General features: G+C 41.4%; 1 protein-coding gene across 1 annotated transcript in view; it reads right to left on the bottom strand.

Moving 5' to 3' along the window:
- CACNA1C (calcium voltage-gated channel subunit alpha1 C) overlaps positions 1-19,572 on the bottom strand; it is a 621,853-nt gene that overhangs the window by 216,061 nt on the left and 386,220 nt on the right. Inside the window, exon 5 of the mRNA XM_044228473.1 lies at positions 19,206-19,345. Within this exon, the coding sequence (XP_044084408.1) occupies positions 19,206-19,345 (140 nt within the window). The remainder of the gene's footprint in view (positions 1-19,205; positions 19,346-19,572) is intronic.

The following is a 19,572-nucleotide window of genomic DNA, read 5'->3' as shown; positions in this document are numbered from 1 at the left end:
TACATAAACTGATAGAGCAGCAGCAGGATTTGAAAGGATGGACTCCAATTTTGAAAGAGGTTTTACTATGTGGAAAATGTTATCAAAGAGTATCACAAGCTATAGAGAAATTGTTCATGAAAGGAAGAGTCAATCAATTGTAGCAAATGTCATCATTATCTTATTTGAAGAAATTGCTACAGCCACCCCAACCTTCAGCAACCACCACTCTGATCAGTCAGTGGCCATCAGTGTGGAGGTGAGACCCTTTACCAGCAAAAAGACAACAACTTGCTGAAAGCTCAGATGATGGTTGGCATATTTTAACAATTTTTAAATTGTTTTAATTTAATTTTAAATTTTTAAATTAATGTATAAACATTGTATTTTTTAGACATAATGTTAATACATACTTAATAGTCTACAGTATGGTGTAAACATAATTTTTATGTGTATTTCACACCAAAAAATTAATTTGGGTTATTTTATTACAATATTCACCATATTGTGGTGGTCTGGAACTGAACCTGCAAATGTCTCTGAGGCATGCCTGTCCTGCTCTGCTGGATCTTTTGGAGACCACTTTCATCACCAAGCATTTGATTGACGATATAATTGAAGAGGGATTTGTGGCCCCACATAACATGCCACCAACCCAGGAAGCCTGGGAAAGAGATGTCCCACCAATCTCAAACGTGGATAAGGTTCTAAAATGGGGCCGACCCCATTCTTGATGCAGTCAGCACTTTCTGATGGAGTTACTGATGGTTTTGTTGTTGACTCAGGACCCTGCAATGTGTCAGGGCATTTTAAAGAAGTCATATCCCCGTGTCCAAGTCTGAGGGAGGAGTCAGGACTGTCCTCAATATCGGCCACACCCAGGAGTTTAGAAAACAATTCCTTGATTTAAGCTGGCTATCCTCTCTTCGCAGAATGGTGGGCAGAAAAACATGCGACTTAATCCAGAAGTCTGATTAGCTGGATGATGCTCAACTGAGAGTTTGGTCCCACCAAAGTGTGATATGCCTTCTGTACTTTCCAACAAACTTTTAACAAAATTTAAAGAAAATGACAGGGTCATTACATGGTGATCCAATTCTAAGCTTCCTCACAAGCCTTACCTCAGAACTGGATACTATCTAAAAGGAATATATTTCCATTAAAACAGGTGCTCGAGTAGATTATTGTCCCTACCATGCCCATTAAGCCCCATGCTGTCCCTAGACTTGAATCACCTTGGACCTGGGACACAGACATTGAAGAAATTTAGATAAAATACCAATTGGAAGGGGAGGTGAACCATGAGAGACCATGGACTCTGAAAAACAGTCTGAGGGGTTTGAAGTGGCGGGGGGGTGGGAGGTTGGGGTACCAGGTGGTGGGTATTACAGAGGGCACGGCTTGCATGGAGCACTGGGTGTGGTGAAAAAATAATGAATACTGTTTTTCTGAAAATAAATAAATTGGGAAAAAAAATACCAACATCTTCCAGGAGGAGAATCTAGAATGAGGCTTTCCTTCTTCAGCTACTTCTCTCTAAGTTTCCCCTGGTAGAAATGCTATCAGAGGAGCTCCTCTTCTCTAACAAAGAGCAACTGGTATACCCAGACAGTAGAAAGCTCTTCTTTTTAAGGGCCAAGTTTGCCTTTCTCCAGGATACTACACACAACTTTGCATTCCTTACTTGTGAACTTACTGAGCGCCTATGAAATACCCTGCTAATTGCAAGGTGGAGGAGAAAAGGGTAGGGGGAAAAGACAGTGCAGTGCAGTGGTTAAAGCATATGGACCCTTGGAGCCAAATGACCGGGTTGAATCCTGGCTCCACCACTTCTCAGACAAGTGACCTTGGACACGCTATTTGATCTCATCTTAATGTAAGGATGATGATAGTACCTACCTCACAAATTTGCTGTGAGGACTAAACAAGTCAGTTCACAACAAAGACTCAGAACAATGTGTCACTGGTAGTAAACACCATTATTATTATTGTAAGCATTGTCAGGCTATCAGTGGAACTCTAAAACAGATTAAAGTTTATTTAACACAGAATCTGTTAAAATGCAGATTCTGATTCAGGCCATGTGGGGTGGAGCCTGAATTCTGTATTTCTGACCAGGTCTGGATGATACTGAAGCTGTGGCTCCACTGACCACACTTTGGGAAGCAAGTCCGTAGAGCATGTTGGTCATCCTGGGAGGTCGAGGCAATCTCACTCAGCCTTGCTGAAGTATGAGATGCTCTTAAGCAGGTATTGGATTTTCATTGGGGTAGGGTGATCCTTGTCACAACACTCTTGTCAAGTAATTAGTGTTATCGGTAAAGTGTGTGAAGTCAGCATTGGATACAGAAACTACACACACTAATTGATATCAGCATCCTATAGGATTCTTTAAAAAATGAAATGAAAATACATTTTTATTTTATTTTATTTTTCTAGACAGAGAGACATACACCTACACTGAGCTGCTGGGGAGCAGAAGTGATTTATGCTAGTGTCTCCATCCAGTAACAATAAAAGCTATCTACCAGAGTTATGGAAAGGACTTGGATGATTGTGACCCAATCCTGCAACATTTCAGGAAGGAAGAGCTCTGCGTCAATTTTCCCTCTTGATAGTGCAGCCTGTATCATTACCACTCTTACCAAGCTTGCATCTTTAAAGGTTACTTATGGTCACCAACTGGCCAACCCATGCCTTTGCCATGACCATTATTTTCATTGACCCGTTTGATGCCATTGATTACTCCCTTCTTTCTGAAACTCTCTCCCCACTTGTGTCTGTGATGGGTGTACACCTGTAGTTCTTCCACATCCACAGTTAGTTCTTTGCTTTCCTTTTCCTCCCTCCCTTCTAGATCTCTTTTAATCTGGAGAATATTATGAAGACAGAGAAATGCAGTTGCTGCCCATGAATAGCTGTAAGCTAGATGGAGAGGCAGACACAGAAACAGCTAAGTGCAGAAGTGGGTGACAATGTTCCTAAGAATTTTGTCCAAAGAACTGTGGGAGCATAATGGAGGAAGAGGAATGTACATGTGAGCTGTGTCAGTGGATGAAGCTTCCTTCTGCTCTTTTATTCAGTAAGCCTTCCACCCCTTGTGTGGCTGTGTCTAACTGTTTTTCTCAGGAAATTCATTCACTTCCTCCTAAAGGCTCAGACTTGGTCCTCATCTTCCAAAGTCATCCCTTATTGATGTTTAAAAGTGAATGCTACTGGGTGGCTCAGTCGGTTAAGCCTCTGCCTTCGGCTCAGGTCCTGATCTCAGGGTTCTGGGATTGAGCCCCACATCAGGCTCTCTGCTTGGCGGGGAACCTGCTTCCTCTTCTCTCTCTGCCTGCCTCTCTGCCCACTAGTGATCTCTCTCTCTCTGTCAAATAAAATAAAATAAAATCTTTTAAAAAATGAATGCTCCAGAAATTGGCATTTCTGGTTGTGACTACCATCATCATCAACATCATCAGGTTGTGATTATTGGTCTAAAGCTTACTTCTGATTCACATGAACCAGCTTGGGCTGGCTAGAAATAAGAGGTACGATAAATCTCACAGATCATGTTTTGTGCCTTCATTTAGCCAATTTTTTTTAAGATTTTATTTATTTGACAGAGGTCACAAGTAGGCAGAGAGGCAGGCAGAGAGAGAGAGAGAGGAGGTAGCAGGCTCCCTGCCGAGCAGAGAGCCCGATGCGGGATTCGATCCCAGGATCCTGAGATCATGACCTGAGCCGAAGGCAGAGGCTTAACCCACTGAGCTACCCAGGTGCCCGTGGCCAATGGTTTTACATTGGTTTTTAATGGTTTACAAGCTTATAGTAAAAAATATGTTAAAAAATATAGGTCTAGAACTAGGAAGACAGGTAGTTCTCTCTTGGGTTAAGGAGGAAGTTTATCACACTGAGGTTCAAGGGTGCCTGATGCATTTTCTTATTGGAAAAGAGTTTTCCTATGAAGGGAAGAAGAACTCTAGTCTAGATAGCTTTCCTAGAGTCTCAAGTTTTATTATTTTTACATGTTCTTATTAAAATGTCTTTATTCATTAGAGGGTTCCATTTCTTTTTAATTTAACCTTTCCATATTAATATATTTATGCATCTCACAAGTGGTTTGATGAACACCAAAGGGGGACTGTTGTTCTAGGAAAGGGATGGCAAATATTTTGTTGCCTAATAAATTAAAAACTCTAAGAGTAATTAAAATATCAACTTCATGTTGAATTAATTTTTTGTATTAGCAATATGGGTTGGAAAGAGAACCTCAGAGAGAAAAAGTATTTTAAAAGATCCTGATATTGAAAGAAAACAAATAAGGCAAAATGGAGACAAGATGTTCCAAAGTGAACAATAATGATAATATCAGTTACCATTTCTTGAGGATTCAGCCTGTGGTGGTTACTGTGCTAAGTGCTTTACATATATCATTTCATTTCTCCAATGATATTGGTAAAGATAAATGAATTGAGAGTTAGGCAAGACAGATAACTTGTCTAATAAGACACATCTGGAGCTGGAATTAAAAGCTAAGCTGAGTTTACCTTAAAACCTCAACTGTTAGCTACTATTCAGGCAAAAAGGCAGATATACTGCACTATTCTCTGACCCTGTGCTGTGGCAGATGTTGTTATCCATCATGGCCTCTTTTCCTCCTGTCCCAGATGGGACCTTGCAATTCCTCTCAACAATCTCTCTCTCATGAAAACTCTAATCCATTGGGAGTCATTGGGATCATGATTTGCCACCCCTATCTATGCTGCCCCCCTACTGGTGACCAACTCTATCTTTCTGCTACAGGCAGGATAGGAAACAGACTTCTTTTGGCACTTGCCAATGACGTAGATGTCTGGGCCGGCACTTTTTTCTTTTGCTTTAAACCTTTTTGAGAAAAATTGTGAAGTACAGCATACATATAGAAAAGTGCAAAAAAGAAAGAAGTTACAGAGTATAATTTATCACAAAATAAAACCATATAACTCTCACTCGGGTCAAGAAATAGAATATCACCAGCTCTATAGAAGTCCCACTCATGCCCCCACCTGGTAGTACCCACTCCTACATCTAGGTAAACACTATATTATGCTTCAGTGTCATGTTAGAAAGTATTTTTTTTCTAACCAAAAAAAATCATGCATCTATCAATAGGTGTAGGAAAAAAAATGTCATTAAATTCTACATTTATTCTCCAATCTTTTACATTATTTTCTGAATGGAAATCTTTTGATTCTCTGTGATTCGTTCTCAGTATTTTCCCCTGATCTCTCAATAGTTCAACTGTTCTGTTTTCAGCTGTACTAAATCTTCTTAAATCCATTCACTGCATGTTTTATATTTGCTGTTGTATTCTCCATAACTAACCTTACATTTGGCTCTTTTCCAGTATCTTCTGGTTTTCTAGAAAATAATCTATCTTGTCTTTGATATTTTTGAATATAATAAATACAAATATTTTCAAGTATATATCTGATAATTCCAATATCTGGATCCCCTTTGGGCTTATTTCTATTGTCCACAGTTTCTACTCATTTTCATTCCTGTTATCTTGTCTTTCTGTGTGCCTAGTTATTTTGTATTGCGGGTTAGACCTTATTTTTGTAAAGTTGTTTTTCAAAATAACTTGAGAACTTTGATGATGTTATCTTTCTCCAGAGAAGACTGATATTTGTTTTTTTCAGGCATTTTTTTTCAAGTTTCAGAAAAGAGATTTAGATTATTTTATTCAGTCTTTCTAGTTTTCCTCAATAGGACAGTCGATCTAAATTACCTCATATGCCATTTTGGAATGCAGAAGTCATCTAGGGAAAAGTCATGTAGGGAAGTCCCTTCATTACAATTTTCCTTACTATCACCACCACCTCAGATCCAGGTACCTGGGACTTTGAGTACATGGACATATTAAAAAGTGTTGGAAAACCTCTGCTACTCAAATAAATGCTAGACCCTGGAGAGAACTTATTGGAGTGAAGTTTCTGTGGACTGGCTATTTACAGACTGAAATACCCTAATAAGATTAAACAGGAGGGAGTGATGGTTTGGCTCCTGATTCTTACTCCTTTCAGAAATGTGTAAAAGTGCAGATTTTAGGAAAATTGAAAAATGTCTTCATGATTCAGGTGGCAAATGGGACATGCTTACTATAGAGTTGTCGAGTTGGATGAGTTACTCTGATAGTCCTAATTATATCTCTCTTTATCCAACAAACACTATTATACCCAGGCAACTCACAGCTTTCTCTTCCCCAGCTGTTTCTGAGGTGGAGTTTAACAAACAAGTTTGTTTATTGATGCCAACTTATGGTGACTCTACACTAAAGTCAATCTTTCTATGAAATTCAAACAAAATGTTCTTTGGATTCCAGACTTATTTATTTCCCATTCTGGCTCAATCACTAGTGAATCAATAAAGGCTTTGACACTGATCAAATCTTCATAGGAGAAAACCTCCGAGCATTATGCTTAGCGTTTTGTTTCATTTGAAGAGATTTCAGATTTACTGGAAAAAATTCCAGACTATTTTCTCTTCTGCCTCTAATAGCTGTGTGACCTTGGCAGTTATGTCACCTTATTGGGTCTAGGTTTCAACATCTTTAAAAGTGAATATTGGATGAGAAAGCCCACTCTGGATCTAAAATTTGCTGGGTTATTTTCTAATTATCTTAAGAAAGATCTAGTACCTTTTCTTCTTCCAACTATCACTGTGCCTTATATACAGTAAGTCCTCAGTAAATGTGTGACAAATGAATTAATACATAATTTTTTATAATATAACAGAATTATATTATATATTACATAAGAAATAATCTCATATATAATTTATATAATGTTTGGGGAATACTTTACATCTACTAACATAGTTAGTGATCATTAATTTTGAGATTTAAAAATCAAGTATACTTCCATTACTAGCTATTTTGGAGAAACTAGTAGCAGATGAGCCCTTCTACCATAAACATTAAAAAACTGGGCAAAAATATGAGGTAGTTATTTTCAGAAAGTGGACATAGAGCAGCACAGGGCTATAATCCCTGAGAGAATTAAAACTCATGAGGTGAACACCACAATCCTGTGACTGGCAACAATTCCTCACTGTAGCACCAAGAGCTACAGTCCAAGCAGACAGACCACAGCAACCCCACTGATTTGAGAAGGCAGAGATCAGATCAGAATTTGGGCAGCTGTAGTGGTTGTGGTGTGACATCAGAGAGGAGGCAGCTGGGTAGATAAGTAGCTCTAGAAGTTTGTGTAGGGGTTGCCTGTGTGTCCCTGGCTTAGTGTTGGGTCATGCCTGTACATAGTGAGACCACCGAGGGCTATCAAATAACAGCTGTTATAGGGCAAAGCAGAAAATAATACTATAGGTTAAGCAGTGCTAAGGAAAGAGCAGTGTCTGTAGGATGGCATTCTGGGTCTACCATAGTGGAGATGTCTAGTTAATATTTTATTAATACCCTTGGAAACTAACTGAGACACTAGAAAGTACACCTGGAATAAGTAACCTACCCTAAAGTAAGGCTAATACTTTAAAGAGCCTGGTGTATATTAAGGAGGGCACATATTCATGGAGCACTTGGTGTGGTGCATAAATAATGAATCTTGGAAAACTGAAAAAATTAAAAATTTAAAAAGAAAATATTTAAAGAATTAAAGAAAAGTATATTAAAAGAATTAAATAAGTATATAGGTTTAAAGAGAGAACAGATAGGGAATTTCACAGATAGATAAAATGAAAACATAGAAAGAAATCAAATGTAGATCCTATAAAGAGTAACTGAAATGAAAAATTTATTGAATACACTTGATGAAGATGAAGACAGCAGAAGAAAAAGTGAGTTAACTGGAAGAATAATCAATAGAAATTATTTAATCTATGAAACAGACAAAAAATAAAACACCTGAAGAAAACTGAACAAAGTCTCAGGGACCAATGAGATAATATAAACTCACTTAACATAAGCATAAATTGTAGTCTTAGAAAGGGAAGTATGAGATTGGAGAAAAAAACCATAGATATTTGAAGAAATAATGGCCTCAAATTCCCCAAACTTGATGAAAGCCTTCAATTTATGAATGAATCTGAAAAGTTCAGTGAACTCCAAGTAGAAAAAATATAATTAAAACCACAAGATACATTGTAGTTAACCGCTAAAAGCCAAAGACATCTAGAAAGCAGATAAAAAAAAAGAAACATGTACAGGGGAACCAATGATAAGAAAATCAATGACTTTTCATCAGAGACAATGGAGGCCAGAAAAAATGGAATAGCATCTTTATAGTTCTGAGAGAAAAAAAAAGTGTCAAACAGGATTGTATATCCAGCTAAAATATTCCTCAAAAAGAGGATGGCATAAAGACATTTTCAGATAAACAAAAGCAAGAGAATTCTGATCTCTGAACTGAACAACAGATCTGTGTCATATAAATCCTAGGGGATGTCCTTCAGGATGAGGGGAAATGAAACCAGAATGAAACTAGGATCTGTAGATCATGATTTACTTAAAAGATAACTGACTGCTTAAAGCAAAAAATACATATATATATATAAACACTGTAAGATGGGGTTTAAATATATGTATAAGTAAAAAGAGACATATAATAATCACAGAGGATGGGAGGTTGGGTAAATGAAATTATCCTATTGTTAGGTTATTACATTTGTGATGATACATAATTCAGATATATGAATTTTATTGAATGTAAATTATACTTCATTAAAGTTAATTTTAAAAAATCAATTGTAGAAGTTCCCCTTCCTCTAACTAGTCCAACTTGGAGCCTGACATAGGTAAAGAGTTGAACCCACAGAAATACGAATAGCTAGTATTCGCTGAACGCTTCTTATCTGTGGAGCACATTTCTAAATGCTTTATGAGCATTTATTTATTTAATCTTCACGAGAACTCCATGAAGTAAATGCAGTTTTATTTTAAAATTTTATTTACTTATTTGATAGAGATCACAAGTAGGCAGAGAGGCAGGCAGAGAGAGAGGGGAAAGCAGGCTCCCCACTGAGCAGAGAGCCTGATGCGGGCTCAATCCCAGGACCCTGGGATCATGACCTGAGCCAAAGGCAGAGGCTTTAACCTACTGAGCCACCCAGGTGTCCCAGTAAATGCAGTTTTAACCTCCATTTTATAGATTAGGAAATGCAGGCATATAGCTAATAAGTGGTGGCTCTGGGAATTTGAACTCAGGTAGTAGAACTTCACTGTCTATGTCCTCACCTACTAATTGTCACGGATCAGCAGCAGGGAACAAACCAAGAATAACAGGTACCTGGGGTTCATGGTCTGTAAATCGATCATTTTATGGGACACTGACCCCACTGTATCTTCATTTTCTAACCCCTCTTTTTTTTCTTCCAGCACTTGTAAAGCATGGGTCACTTATAAGCCTAAGTGGCCTTTATTATTATCATTATTTTAAAGTAGGTTACAGTCATCTTGCTGCTGGCTGTTATTTCATGTTTAGGGATCTCCAGGAAAGGGCCAGGCACAAAACAGAATAAATCATGGAGCTTCCTGAGTTTAGGAAGCTCTCTCTTCTTCTATGAGCTGCCACAGGCCATAATCCTAGGCACATGATCAGTGTTTAATAAATATTATTGACTAGGACACTTGGGTAGCTCAGCCAGTTAAGCATCGGCCTTTGGTTCAGGTCACGATCCCAGGGTCCTGGGATTGAGCCCCACGTCGGGCTCTCTGCTCAGCAGGGAGCCTGCTTCTTCTCCCTCTGCCAGCTGCTCTGCCTGCTTGTACTCTCTCTCTCTGTCAAATAAATAAATAAATAAATAAATAAATAAAAGCTTTCTAAATAAATAAATAGTGTTGACTTACTTCTCCCACCTTTGGCCTGATTGTTAATGTGCTGGGAGCTGAAAGATAGAAGGGATTTGCCAAAGGTCCTGCCCTGTCGATGACTACATGTAGAATTAGTGATTAAAAAAAGAAATTCTCAGGTTACTTCTGTTCTCTGCCACTGAAGTACAGGATGATACATCCCAGAAGAATTTTAGGGTTAATACAGTTTAGCCCTTTCATTTTCCAGATGAGGAAACTGAAGGTCAGAGATTAAACAGTAAGGTCACCTCAATGGCCAGACTTAGATCCCCTGGTTTCTTCACCTGCAGACCCAGAGTGCCTCCCACTTTCTCCAAGTCCATAGGTGGCAATGGTACCATTTCTCATCAGCCTCTGAAACCAAGGAGGTTCACCAGCCATCAAAGCATAAATAAACCAACATCTTAACTATTAATTGTCCTCAGTCTTGAAAGCCATATGGAGCACCCTGATGGGAAATGTGCCCTCCTCCAAACCACAGTGACCTGTGTCCTACCAGGAGTATTCCTGACTTGGAAAATAGTCTGAACCCATCTCTGTTCATTATTCTGGGAGAAGCAATTGGGACTGTATTTGCCTATCTATAAATTAGGGATAATGTCCCTGCCTTCCTGGACCACCGGGCTGATTAATCAGCCAATAAATCCCTTGCAGTCTGTCTGAAAGCCTTGCACTGATGCTGAATATTGCCTTTAGCTGGTGGTAACCCTACCATTTATCACCACCTACATTTTGTTCTTAAATCAAAAAGGGACATTTTCATCATGGGGGAATGTCTGTGCTCTCCTTTAGTAAATATGAGAAGTTATTGTGTGATTGGATGCATTCTTTGTCACTATTATTTTTTAAGCTAGTGTATGTACAACACCAAATAATAGAGATTTTCCTGGTTTAGTCAGATCCTGTTATTGATATTCAATAATCTTTCAGTGAAACACCATGGCAACAGGGCCTGGAACTTTTGAAATATGCTCATTGTTTAAAATAACTTGTTTTGCTGCATTTGGGTCGTTTTCTTTTCCTTACTACCTGATGCCATGGCTCATTGCAATCCATAACGTTTCTCTTCAAGAGGTGGATTTAAAGGGATCTCTGTTGCTAGAAGCTCCTGGAGCTTGAGAGGTAAAACCTCATCCTCATCTGTGGAACATTCATCACTAATCCCACTTTGTAGATAGAGAAACTGAAGCAATGTGAAGCCAGGAACAGAGAGGTTGGCTGCAGAGCTGCTGTTGTAACTGTGCCCCTGACCTCCTCTTCTGGGGCATCTGGAAGGGAGGGGTCAAGAGCTCCCAAATCAGAGGAGGGGATGCATGGGAGAGGGTGGACCTCAACTCCTATCTGCCTTGAACAAGACAGGTTTTGGGGGGACTGGGGCGGGACCCTGTTCTAAATTCTGTTCTGTTTCTGGTATGCAAGGAATGCCAACACCAGGGAGCTGACATCAGACTCCTCAGAGCAAAGCAGGCCAGCCAACCTGTCTGGAAAGTTAAGAGGACGTGCTGTTTATAGCTGTCCTCCCTAGGGTCCGCTCTGTGCTGGCGAATGAAAGCCGGCAGGCTGTCTGGAGCAGGAAAGTGGGAGGGAGCACTGACATTCCCTCAGGCTTCCCTCTTGGGGTGTCTGTGAACCAATGTGTGTGAGGGAGCTCTGGGAACCCCAAAGACTGTACAAAACCGGAACATCCCATCATGACGTCCATCAGTCTTCTTACAGGTGGTGTAGGAATTGGGTCCTGTCTGCCTGCCACCAGGGAGCTGTATGACCTTGAGAAGGTCATTTAAGATGTCTGGTTGCAGTGTTCTCATCTGTAAAATGGAAACTTGGTTGGATCAGATATCTAAAGTCCTTTCCCACTCAGATGTTCCTCAGGAATGGCACCATGGAAGGAATGCAGAGAACAAGGTTTCTTGTTTTAGTAAAAGGAAGTGGCAGAGAAGGGACCTAGAAGATGCTGCAGACAGGACTTCTGCATGGGATGGGCAGTGGGATGGGCAGCTTCTGGTCCCTCCTAGCGAGAAGTAGAGAGAGGGATGGACTTAGGCACCTGCCCCTGTCCTTGTATCAAGTAGCCTTGTAAGTGGTTTAAGGTCCCTCATTTTGGTTTTAGATCCCTTTAGGGATTTAAGATCCCCCTGGGACAAAAGGGATGAAAAGGCAGAGAAAGCAAATTAGAAAGTGAGGGGGAGAAGACGGCCAAGTCCAAGAAAATGAAAGGGAAGAGAAAGCAGAGAGTGGAGAAACAAGAGGCCTGCTACTGGCAAGGGCCACTGGTGCAGAGTGGAAGAGCATGTGGAAGGGGGAAAGAGACGCAGAGGCTAGGTAGGTCAGGCCCTACAAGTCACAGATAGAACAGAGATCCAGAACAAACTGACTTGCCCAAAGTCCCTGAGCTAGATGGGTGGGACAGCAGGGCTGGAGTCTGAGTCTTCTGTCCACTTCAGGCTTGAGCTCTCCTGCCTCACCTGCAGCATGCTGGCACATTATGGGATTGCCACATGAACCAGAAGAAAGGGAGGTCTGGGAAGTTGGTGACATGGGCAGAGGAAAGAGCAGGGGGTGGGGAGAGGACAATGTGCATGCAAGCCTCTTCTTTATTGGGTCTTCTCTGGGACACAGGTTTCAAAATCTGTAAATTTCAGATTTGCGAATATCGGCTCTAGACATGCTTTCCCTCATCCAATCTGGAATGGTGAAGTGTCCTTAAATACAGAGAGGGAGCTGCTGCTGGGACTGTCTCTGGTACCTGAGCCCTCGTCCTCCCTAGCAGTGCAAGCACCACCACCCCCGAACCCCCGCCCCAGGAATCCTGTCCTGGGAGCAGTAACAGTGACTGCAAATCCGCTGTGGCCCACCTTACCGAAGAGCAAATTCTAGGTAAGATGGCGTAACTTCTTTTGAAGCATCAAAGTGTAAAAAGACTCCAGAAAGTTGTTTTTAGCAGCTCTAATATGCCCCCAATGGGTCTGATTAACTGGCAGCATTTGCTATTCAGTGTGGCCAATTTCACAGTTACTAATCCCCAGGAGAGGGAGAAGTCATTTGGGGGGAAAAACTGCATTATGGGATGAGTGTGGTTCACCTGGGTACTTGGACACTCCAGTGAGTTTTTAACTTTTGCAGCTGGAAGTTTTGGGTCAAGAATGCACTCTCTCAATAGCACTAAAAGCAGTGTGGTAGGTCTTGCGTAGTGTGCGGTCTCTGCTGGAAGAGAACCTCCCTGGAGTCTAAGATCTGCCATCCATTCTGATACTCTTGGAGGAGATTCCCGAGGCATTTTGCTGTCTCTCTGCACTGCAGTCTTTTGAATGCTTGCAGTGGAGAGGAAAGAACTGAGTCTATTTAGAAAACCACCTTCCTGTCCTGGCACGTGGGACCCACTGCGGTTTGCTTTGTGCTGATCTGCATCACCGGGTTCTCACCGCATCCTCTTTGGTGGTGGACTAGTCCATGCAGAGACCTACGTACTGGTCTGGGCTGTGACCCAAAAGAATGAGGTTTTCACCCCGAATGGCCTTGCATCTCCATCCCTACATCTTCTACCAGAAACTTAAGGCTCGTTTCAAATACTGTCTCCTCATAAATCTTTTCTGGGCTGCCATAGTCCCTGGGAAACCCATCCCTTGGATCTACTTCATTTTCCCACATATAATGCCTCTAGTAGTTTTTGGTCTCATGTAGCTTAACTCTTAAATGTTCTTTACTATTTCAAGTGTATCTGTTTTGGAAGATACAGATACTGAGCCTGGGAGGCTCAGTCGGTTAAGTATCCAGCTCTCGGTTTTGGCTCAAGTCACGATCTCAGGGTCATGGGATTGAGCTTTGCGCTCAAGAGTCTACTTCAGATTCTTTCCCCCTTCCCTCTCCTCCTTCCTGCTTGTGCTTTCCCTGTCTCTCTAAAATCAATAAATAAAATCTTAAAAAAATAAAGTATATCTGTTTTGTCTTGATAGTGATTTTGTCAAGTACTTGCATTTTACATGCCTCACATAATATCATGAGATGGGGTATGCTGTGATGTAAAAGCTACAATTTAACTGAGCACCTACTATAAGAAAGATGCTGTATAAGGGCTTTGTATGCATTAACTCCTTTAGTTTTTCTAACACCATATGAAATAGGTTCTACTGTTATTTCCATTTTACTGATTAGGAAGCTAAGGCACAGAAAGTCTTAGTAACTTCTTCAAGGTCACAGAGTGAATCAGTGCAGAAGCCAGGCAGTCTGATTCAAGAGCTCTTGCTCAAAACCACTTTGTCTTGTCTCTCCTGGCACCTTTTATCTCATATCCAATCAACAGATACTTGTTGGCTGGTTAGTGTTGATTTGTTTTCAAGAAACAGTTCTAATCTGACCAAGAAACAATAGGAAGAAAGGGTTTTATGCCTCTTCTCACTTCTCAGTTAGGAAGCAAACTCTTGTTTAATAGCTGTTTTCTATTCTGTGTGATCCCAGAAATGATGCTTTTAACTGAGAGAGAGCCAATCTTACAAAAACTCAGACTGTAGGGAAAGCATGTCCTATGAGAAGTCTCTAAGCATCAAGTATCTTAACAGATGGGGAGAGCAGGACTCTCTGGTAAGATGATACTTCTGTGGAGACTGACCAGGTGAGCAGGCAAGCCCAGCAGAGAGCTGGGAAAGGGCACTGTGGACACAAGAAGCAGCAAGCATGAAGGCTCCATGTTGGTAGTGGGTTTGGGGTGTTGGAAGCATGGCAAGGAGGTCACAGAGGCTGGCAAGATGGGACAGACAAAAGGGAAGGGGGGAGGGAGATGATTTCAGAGAGGAGAGCAGTGAGACCATGTAGGGCCCTGTGGGACTCTGTTGCTCATCAGTGAGTGAGGGGAGACTTGGAGGGCTCTGAGCACAGCTGTGATGTGTATTTTAGGAGGATTTGTATTTCAAAAAGACCATGTTGGCTACTGTGTTAAGAATAAGCTGTGGCAAAAGGTAAGCATGGAAACAAAGAATCCAGTTAGGAAGCTACTATAGCGATCAAGGTGAGAGGTGTTGGTGATGATCAAGGTGAGAGCTGGCTGGTGCTGGAGCTGGTAAGAAAGAGGGGGTTTCTTGAAGGTATGCCCGAGAGAATTTCCTGAGGGACTGCCGACAAAGGGTGAGAGAAAGCAATAAGTCCAAGATTTTTTTGGCCTGTGTAACTGGAAGGACGAGGTTGACATTGACCAAGACAGGAAAGGCTTTGGGAAGACTGGAAGTTCTGTTATGGATGTGGTAAGTTTGAGATGCTTAGACATCAAGTGAAAGGACTGGAATAAGCAGGGAGCTGTACAAGTTTGGGGCTTAGAACAGAGGTGTGAGTTGGTACATAGAGTTCATAGTTATTAGAAGACATATAAGAGATATTTAGTGCCAGAAGGCTCAGGATATTTAATGCCAGATACTCAGAAACTAAGTATCCCTGAGATAGAGAAGAGGTCTGAGAACTGAACATGCAGCTCTGCAATGGTAAGAGGATGAGAACGTGAGGGAAATCCGCAAGCGATTCTGATAAGGAAACGCCAATGAAGAAAGAACTGTGTCCTGGTAGCTAAGTGGTGATGGTAGTTCAAAGACAAGGGATGATCAGCTGCATCCAATCCTACAGGTAGATCAAATACAATGGCACCAGGGAACTAACCACTAGGTCTGGTAATGTGGAAATCACTGGTGGTCTTGAGAAGAGATGTTTTACTGCAGTAATAGGGAGAAAGCCTGACTGATGAGGATTTGAGAGAGAATGAGAAGACAAAAATTGAAGGCAACAGATAGAGGCAACTCTTTCGAGTTCTGCTGAAATATGAAAGAAGACAACTAAAAGATCTATGAAATGGACTTTGTCTAGGTTTGGAGTGGTAGGAGAGATTGCTGACATCTTCCTGAATGATAACCACCAAACTAGCACGAGGCACTTGTTCACTTTTATTATTTAAACGTTGCACAGACAATTTTCCAGGAGAAAGGGTGACAGGCTGGATTAGCCCTTCCTTTAAGCTCCAAAAAGAGCTATTCTGTTGGCAACCTGGGGAACACAAGATACAGTTGTTAGCCTTATGTATAAGCACGAAGCTGCCTGCAAGGCTGTCGACACCAGCAAAACCATCTCAGTGTGATCATCTTCCTGATGAAGCTACCTTCTTGGACTGCATGACAGGTAATAGTAGGTCCTTATCTTTCAGTTACTATATGTCTCATGTCCTCATCTTCTTGAGAGAATTCCAAGGTATGGTATCTCTTCCTGACTGCATTCTACAGTTCTACCATTAACAAAATGCATGTGGCGATGGGACACCTTCTTTACCAAGTTTCTACAGTGGAACCTAGCTACTGTATTTAATCTGATTCTCCTTTTTAATGCACTGAAGCATGAGTGACTCTCAACCATATGCATCTCTAATTAAGAATTTCTGTACTAGAGTAATTACTATAGATATTTCTGCAATACCAAACCCCTCAGTCTCTGTGTTAGACTGCACTGTTTGTTCACCCTTGCTTCTCATAGGTACAGTATACTTTTGTGTCCCATTATCCTTGGAACAAAGATAGCAATGCGACTTGCTTTGGCCCCTGGAAATTGAGTAGCCATGATATAAGCCATTCTGAGCAAAAGCCTAAATTATGCTTGTGCTCTTTTGTCCCTTTTTTGTACATCTGTACCCTGCCATGAGAACAACATGGCCTACCTGCTGGATGCTTCTTCAACTGGGGGTCTGGAATGAGATCACACATGAAGCCCAGAGCCCAGCTGAGCCCAGAAAAGAGGGGGCTGGCCAACATCATCATGTGACATGACCAAGTATAAAAGTTTCGGATTTTAAGTCACTGAGAATTTGGGATTGTTTGTTCCTACAGCAAAAGCTGACTGATACACTCTTATTAGATTGTCAGATTCCTCAGGTGAAAAGATTGTATTTGTTCTTTATGGTATGTCCTCATACACAGAACAATGCTCTGAAAGTGTGCGCTCCTAATAAGAACACACATATGAGGGTAAGATTCATTATGTCCCCTGTAGTTTGGTGGGAAGTTTGGAGAAGTTCATAGCTACTATCACTGAGACATTGGCTGCATCATTGTCATCATATTAAGCTCCTTAAAGTCATGCTCAAAGTTATTCTCACCTTCCTTCTCATTCCTTGATTTTGATTTCCTTGAGTTATGGCTGATTGGTCAAGAAATTTAGAATTCAATCAAGAATTTAATCAAGAAAGCTGATCAAGAAATCAAGAATTTAGGCTTTACAAAAGGGAAACTGGATCTTGGCCTTTGCATTCGGTTGACCCTCGAACAATACGAGTTGTACTGTGTAGGTCCACTTATAGACAGACTTTTTTTTTGATAAATATAGAACAGTACTATAAATGTATTTTTTCTCACCATACAATTTTCTTTTTTAAAATTATTTATTTATTTATTTGAGAGAGAGTGCACAGGAGAGAGCACACAAGCAGGGTGGGGAGGGGCAGATGGAGAGGGAGGAATAGGCTCCCCACTGAGCAGGGAGCCTGACTCTGGGGTTCCATTCCAAGACCTTGGGATCGTGACCTGAGCCAGAGGCAGACACTTCACTCAATGAGCCACCCAGGTGCCCCACTGTATGATTTTCTTAATAACATTTTCTTTTCCCTAACTTAATTTAAGAATAGAGTATATTATAACACTTGTAAAATATGTGTTAACTGACTGTGTGTGTTATTGGTAAGACTTCTGGTTAACAGTAGGTTATTAGTAGAGAAGTTTTGGAGGAATCAAAAATTATATGTTAATTTTCAACTGTGCAAGGTGGAGGTCAGCACACCTAATCCCCACATTTTTCAAGGGTCAACTGTATACTGTTTCTATTTCTAGATGTCCTAAAATGTTTAAGGCCAAGGAGAAAGAATCTGTTCCAAATGTGTGTGTGAAGCTTAGCTCCACATTCACTTTTGAGTTTGAGAAAGACCACAAATTTTTCCCAGGTGGCCCCATTGCAAAGAAAACATTCTAATTCATGCCTTCATTTATCTAATAAATTCCCTTACCTTGTGCAGAGACCATTGTAAGCATGGTGCAGGAACAAAGCCAATATAAGGCAAAGTTCTGGGTTTCCAGGGGCTTGTAATGTAATTGAAGAGATGGGATATATGTGTAGAAGTCTAAGACAAGAGGTTTATACTAGTTAATCCTTTACAAGAAGTTGTATTGCATAGTAGGAAAGAAAGTTGTCTTGGAAGTCGGGAGACTTGGTTCTAGTCCTGTTCTGCTGCTAGTTAGTTAGGTTACTTTGGGAAGATCTGCCCACCATTCTGTGCGTGTATGGAAAGAATCAAATAATTTAATATAAAGTCCTTCACATTTCTATGATAAAGGCTCAGTGTTCAGAGGACCTCTTTGTTTTCCTGTGCCCTGCTCCCATTTCCAAATTCGTCTGGTTTCAGTCCAGTCATAGGGACCGTCTCTACTTTGACTTATGGGCCAGAGCTGATGGAGCTGACTTGAGAAGGAAAAATCTCAGCACACCAGTCCAGAATTATGCTCAGATCGTGCCAATCGATTAAGGAGGAGTGGAATGAGGAGCTCTCTGAAAGCTGACTTAACCCCTAAGAGCAACTGGGGCTGAGCTTTGTTGAAGGTGATGCGGGGTGACTAAAGTTGCAGTATTCAGTGCCCAGGGCTCATCCACAGTGGAGCAGGCTTCTGGAGGAAGAGGGAGAAGCGGGGCTGTCCACGGGACTGGTATCTGGATAGACAAGATCTCTTCAATGCCCTCTGGCCTGATTCAGAGAGCTGAACACCCTCCACTCTTGGGCAAAACCAGTTCTCACAAAGGCAGGCAGCCTGTCCATAAATAGGGTTTCTGAAGCTGGAAATGTCCCATTTGACATGAAAGAAGGAGAGGGTTGAGAGAAATGGCAAATAGAACTTTTTGAACAACCACTGATGCTTTTCCGATTGTTCTTTGGAAAAATACAGAAAGTAGAGATAATCTCATTGGCTAAAATACCTTGAGCTCGAGCCCTAGGGATTAGCCTTCTCTGCTCGCCTGGCTCCCTGGTACAAACATGCTTAATAAATTCCCAGCCCAGGGCCTGGGGGGCGGGTGGCTCAGCTGGCCAAAGGATTTCTTTCTCTGGGTAGACTGTCTTCATTTGGCTGTTTGGCTGCCGTGGATGTTTTCCAGGTGTTTACAGGAGCTGGGACCACAGTGTGTTTTCATGGGCTCACATCAGAGTTAAGTTCTTTTTTTTTAAGGATGTATAATCTTTTATTTATTTGTTTATTTATTTATTTATAGCAAAGGAATTCATTTAAGGAAAAACACCTCCTTTTATCAGTTTTCCTTGCAAAGGGCTCCTGGCAACTCAGACAGCAGACGGGGGTGACAAGATACCACTGCGACCCGGAAGAATGGCTTTACTTACTTGGGACTCCAGACACCAGGCGCAACGGGCGCAGCACGCGGAATGCCCTCAGTGCCTTCACGTCAAATCCAGCTCCTTTCCCTCCCAGAGCGTTTGCCCCATCAGCTTTGGTTGCTTGTTCTAAAATTGCACTAAAAAGCCTAGAAGAGAGGAAGGGGAGATGGAACTGTCAGACCCTGAATTCTCTGAAGGCAGCTTGGGAGAGCAAAGTTTGCAAACATCCCCAGCCCGGGAACCAGAGACCAAGGTGTGTACATGGGACGGACTGTGCCCATCATAAGATGACGTCCCCTCAGTGTGGGTACCGCCCTGCCAAAGGGCCCACAGAGGTCTGAGAGGTGATAGGCAAAGCCGTGCACGGACGCAA

The sequence above is a fragment of the Neovison vison genome, chromosome 12 (genome assembly GCF_020171115.1).
Source record: "Neovison vison isolate M4711 chromosome 12, ASM_NN_V1, whole genome shotgun sequence".
Taxonomy (NCBI): domain Eukaryota; kingdom Metazoa; phylum Chordata; class Mammalia; order Carnivora; family Mustelidae; genus Neogale; species Neogale vison.
Note: the sequence above shows the minus strand (reverse complement) of the source record. Positions and strands in the feature narration are given on the sequence as shown.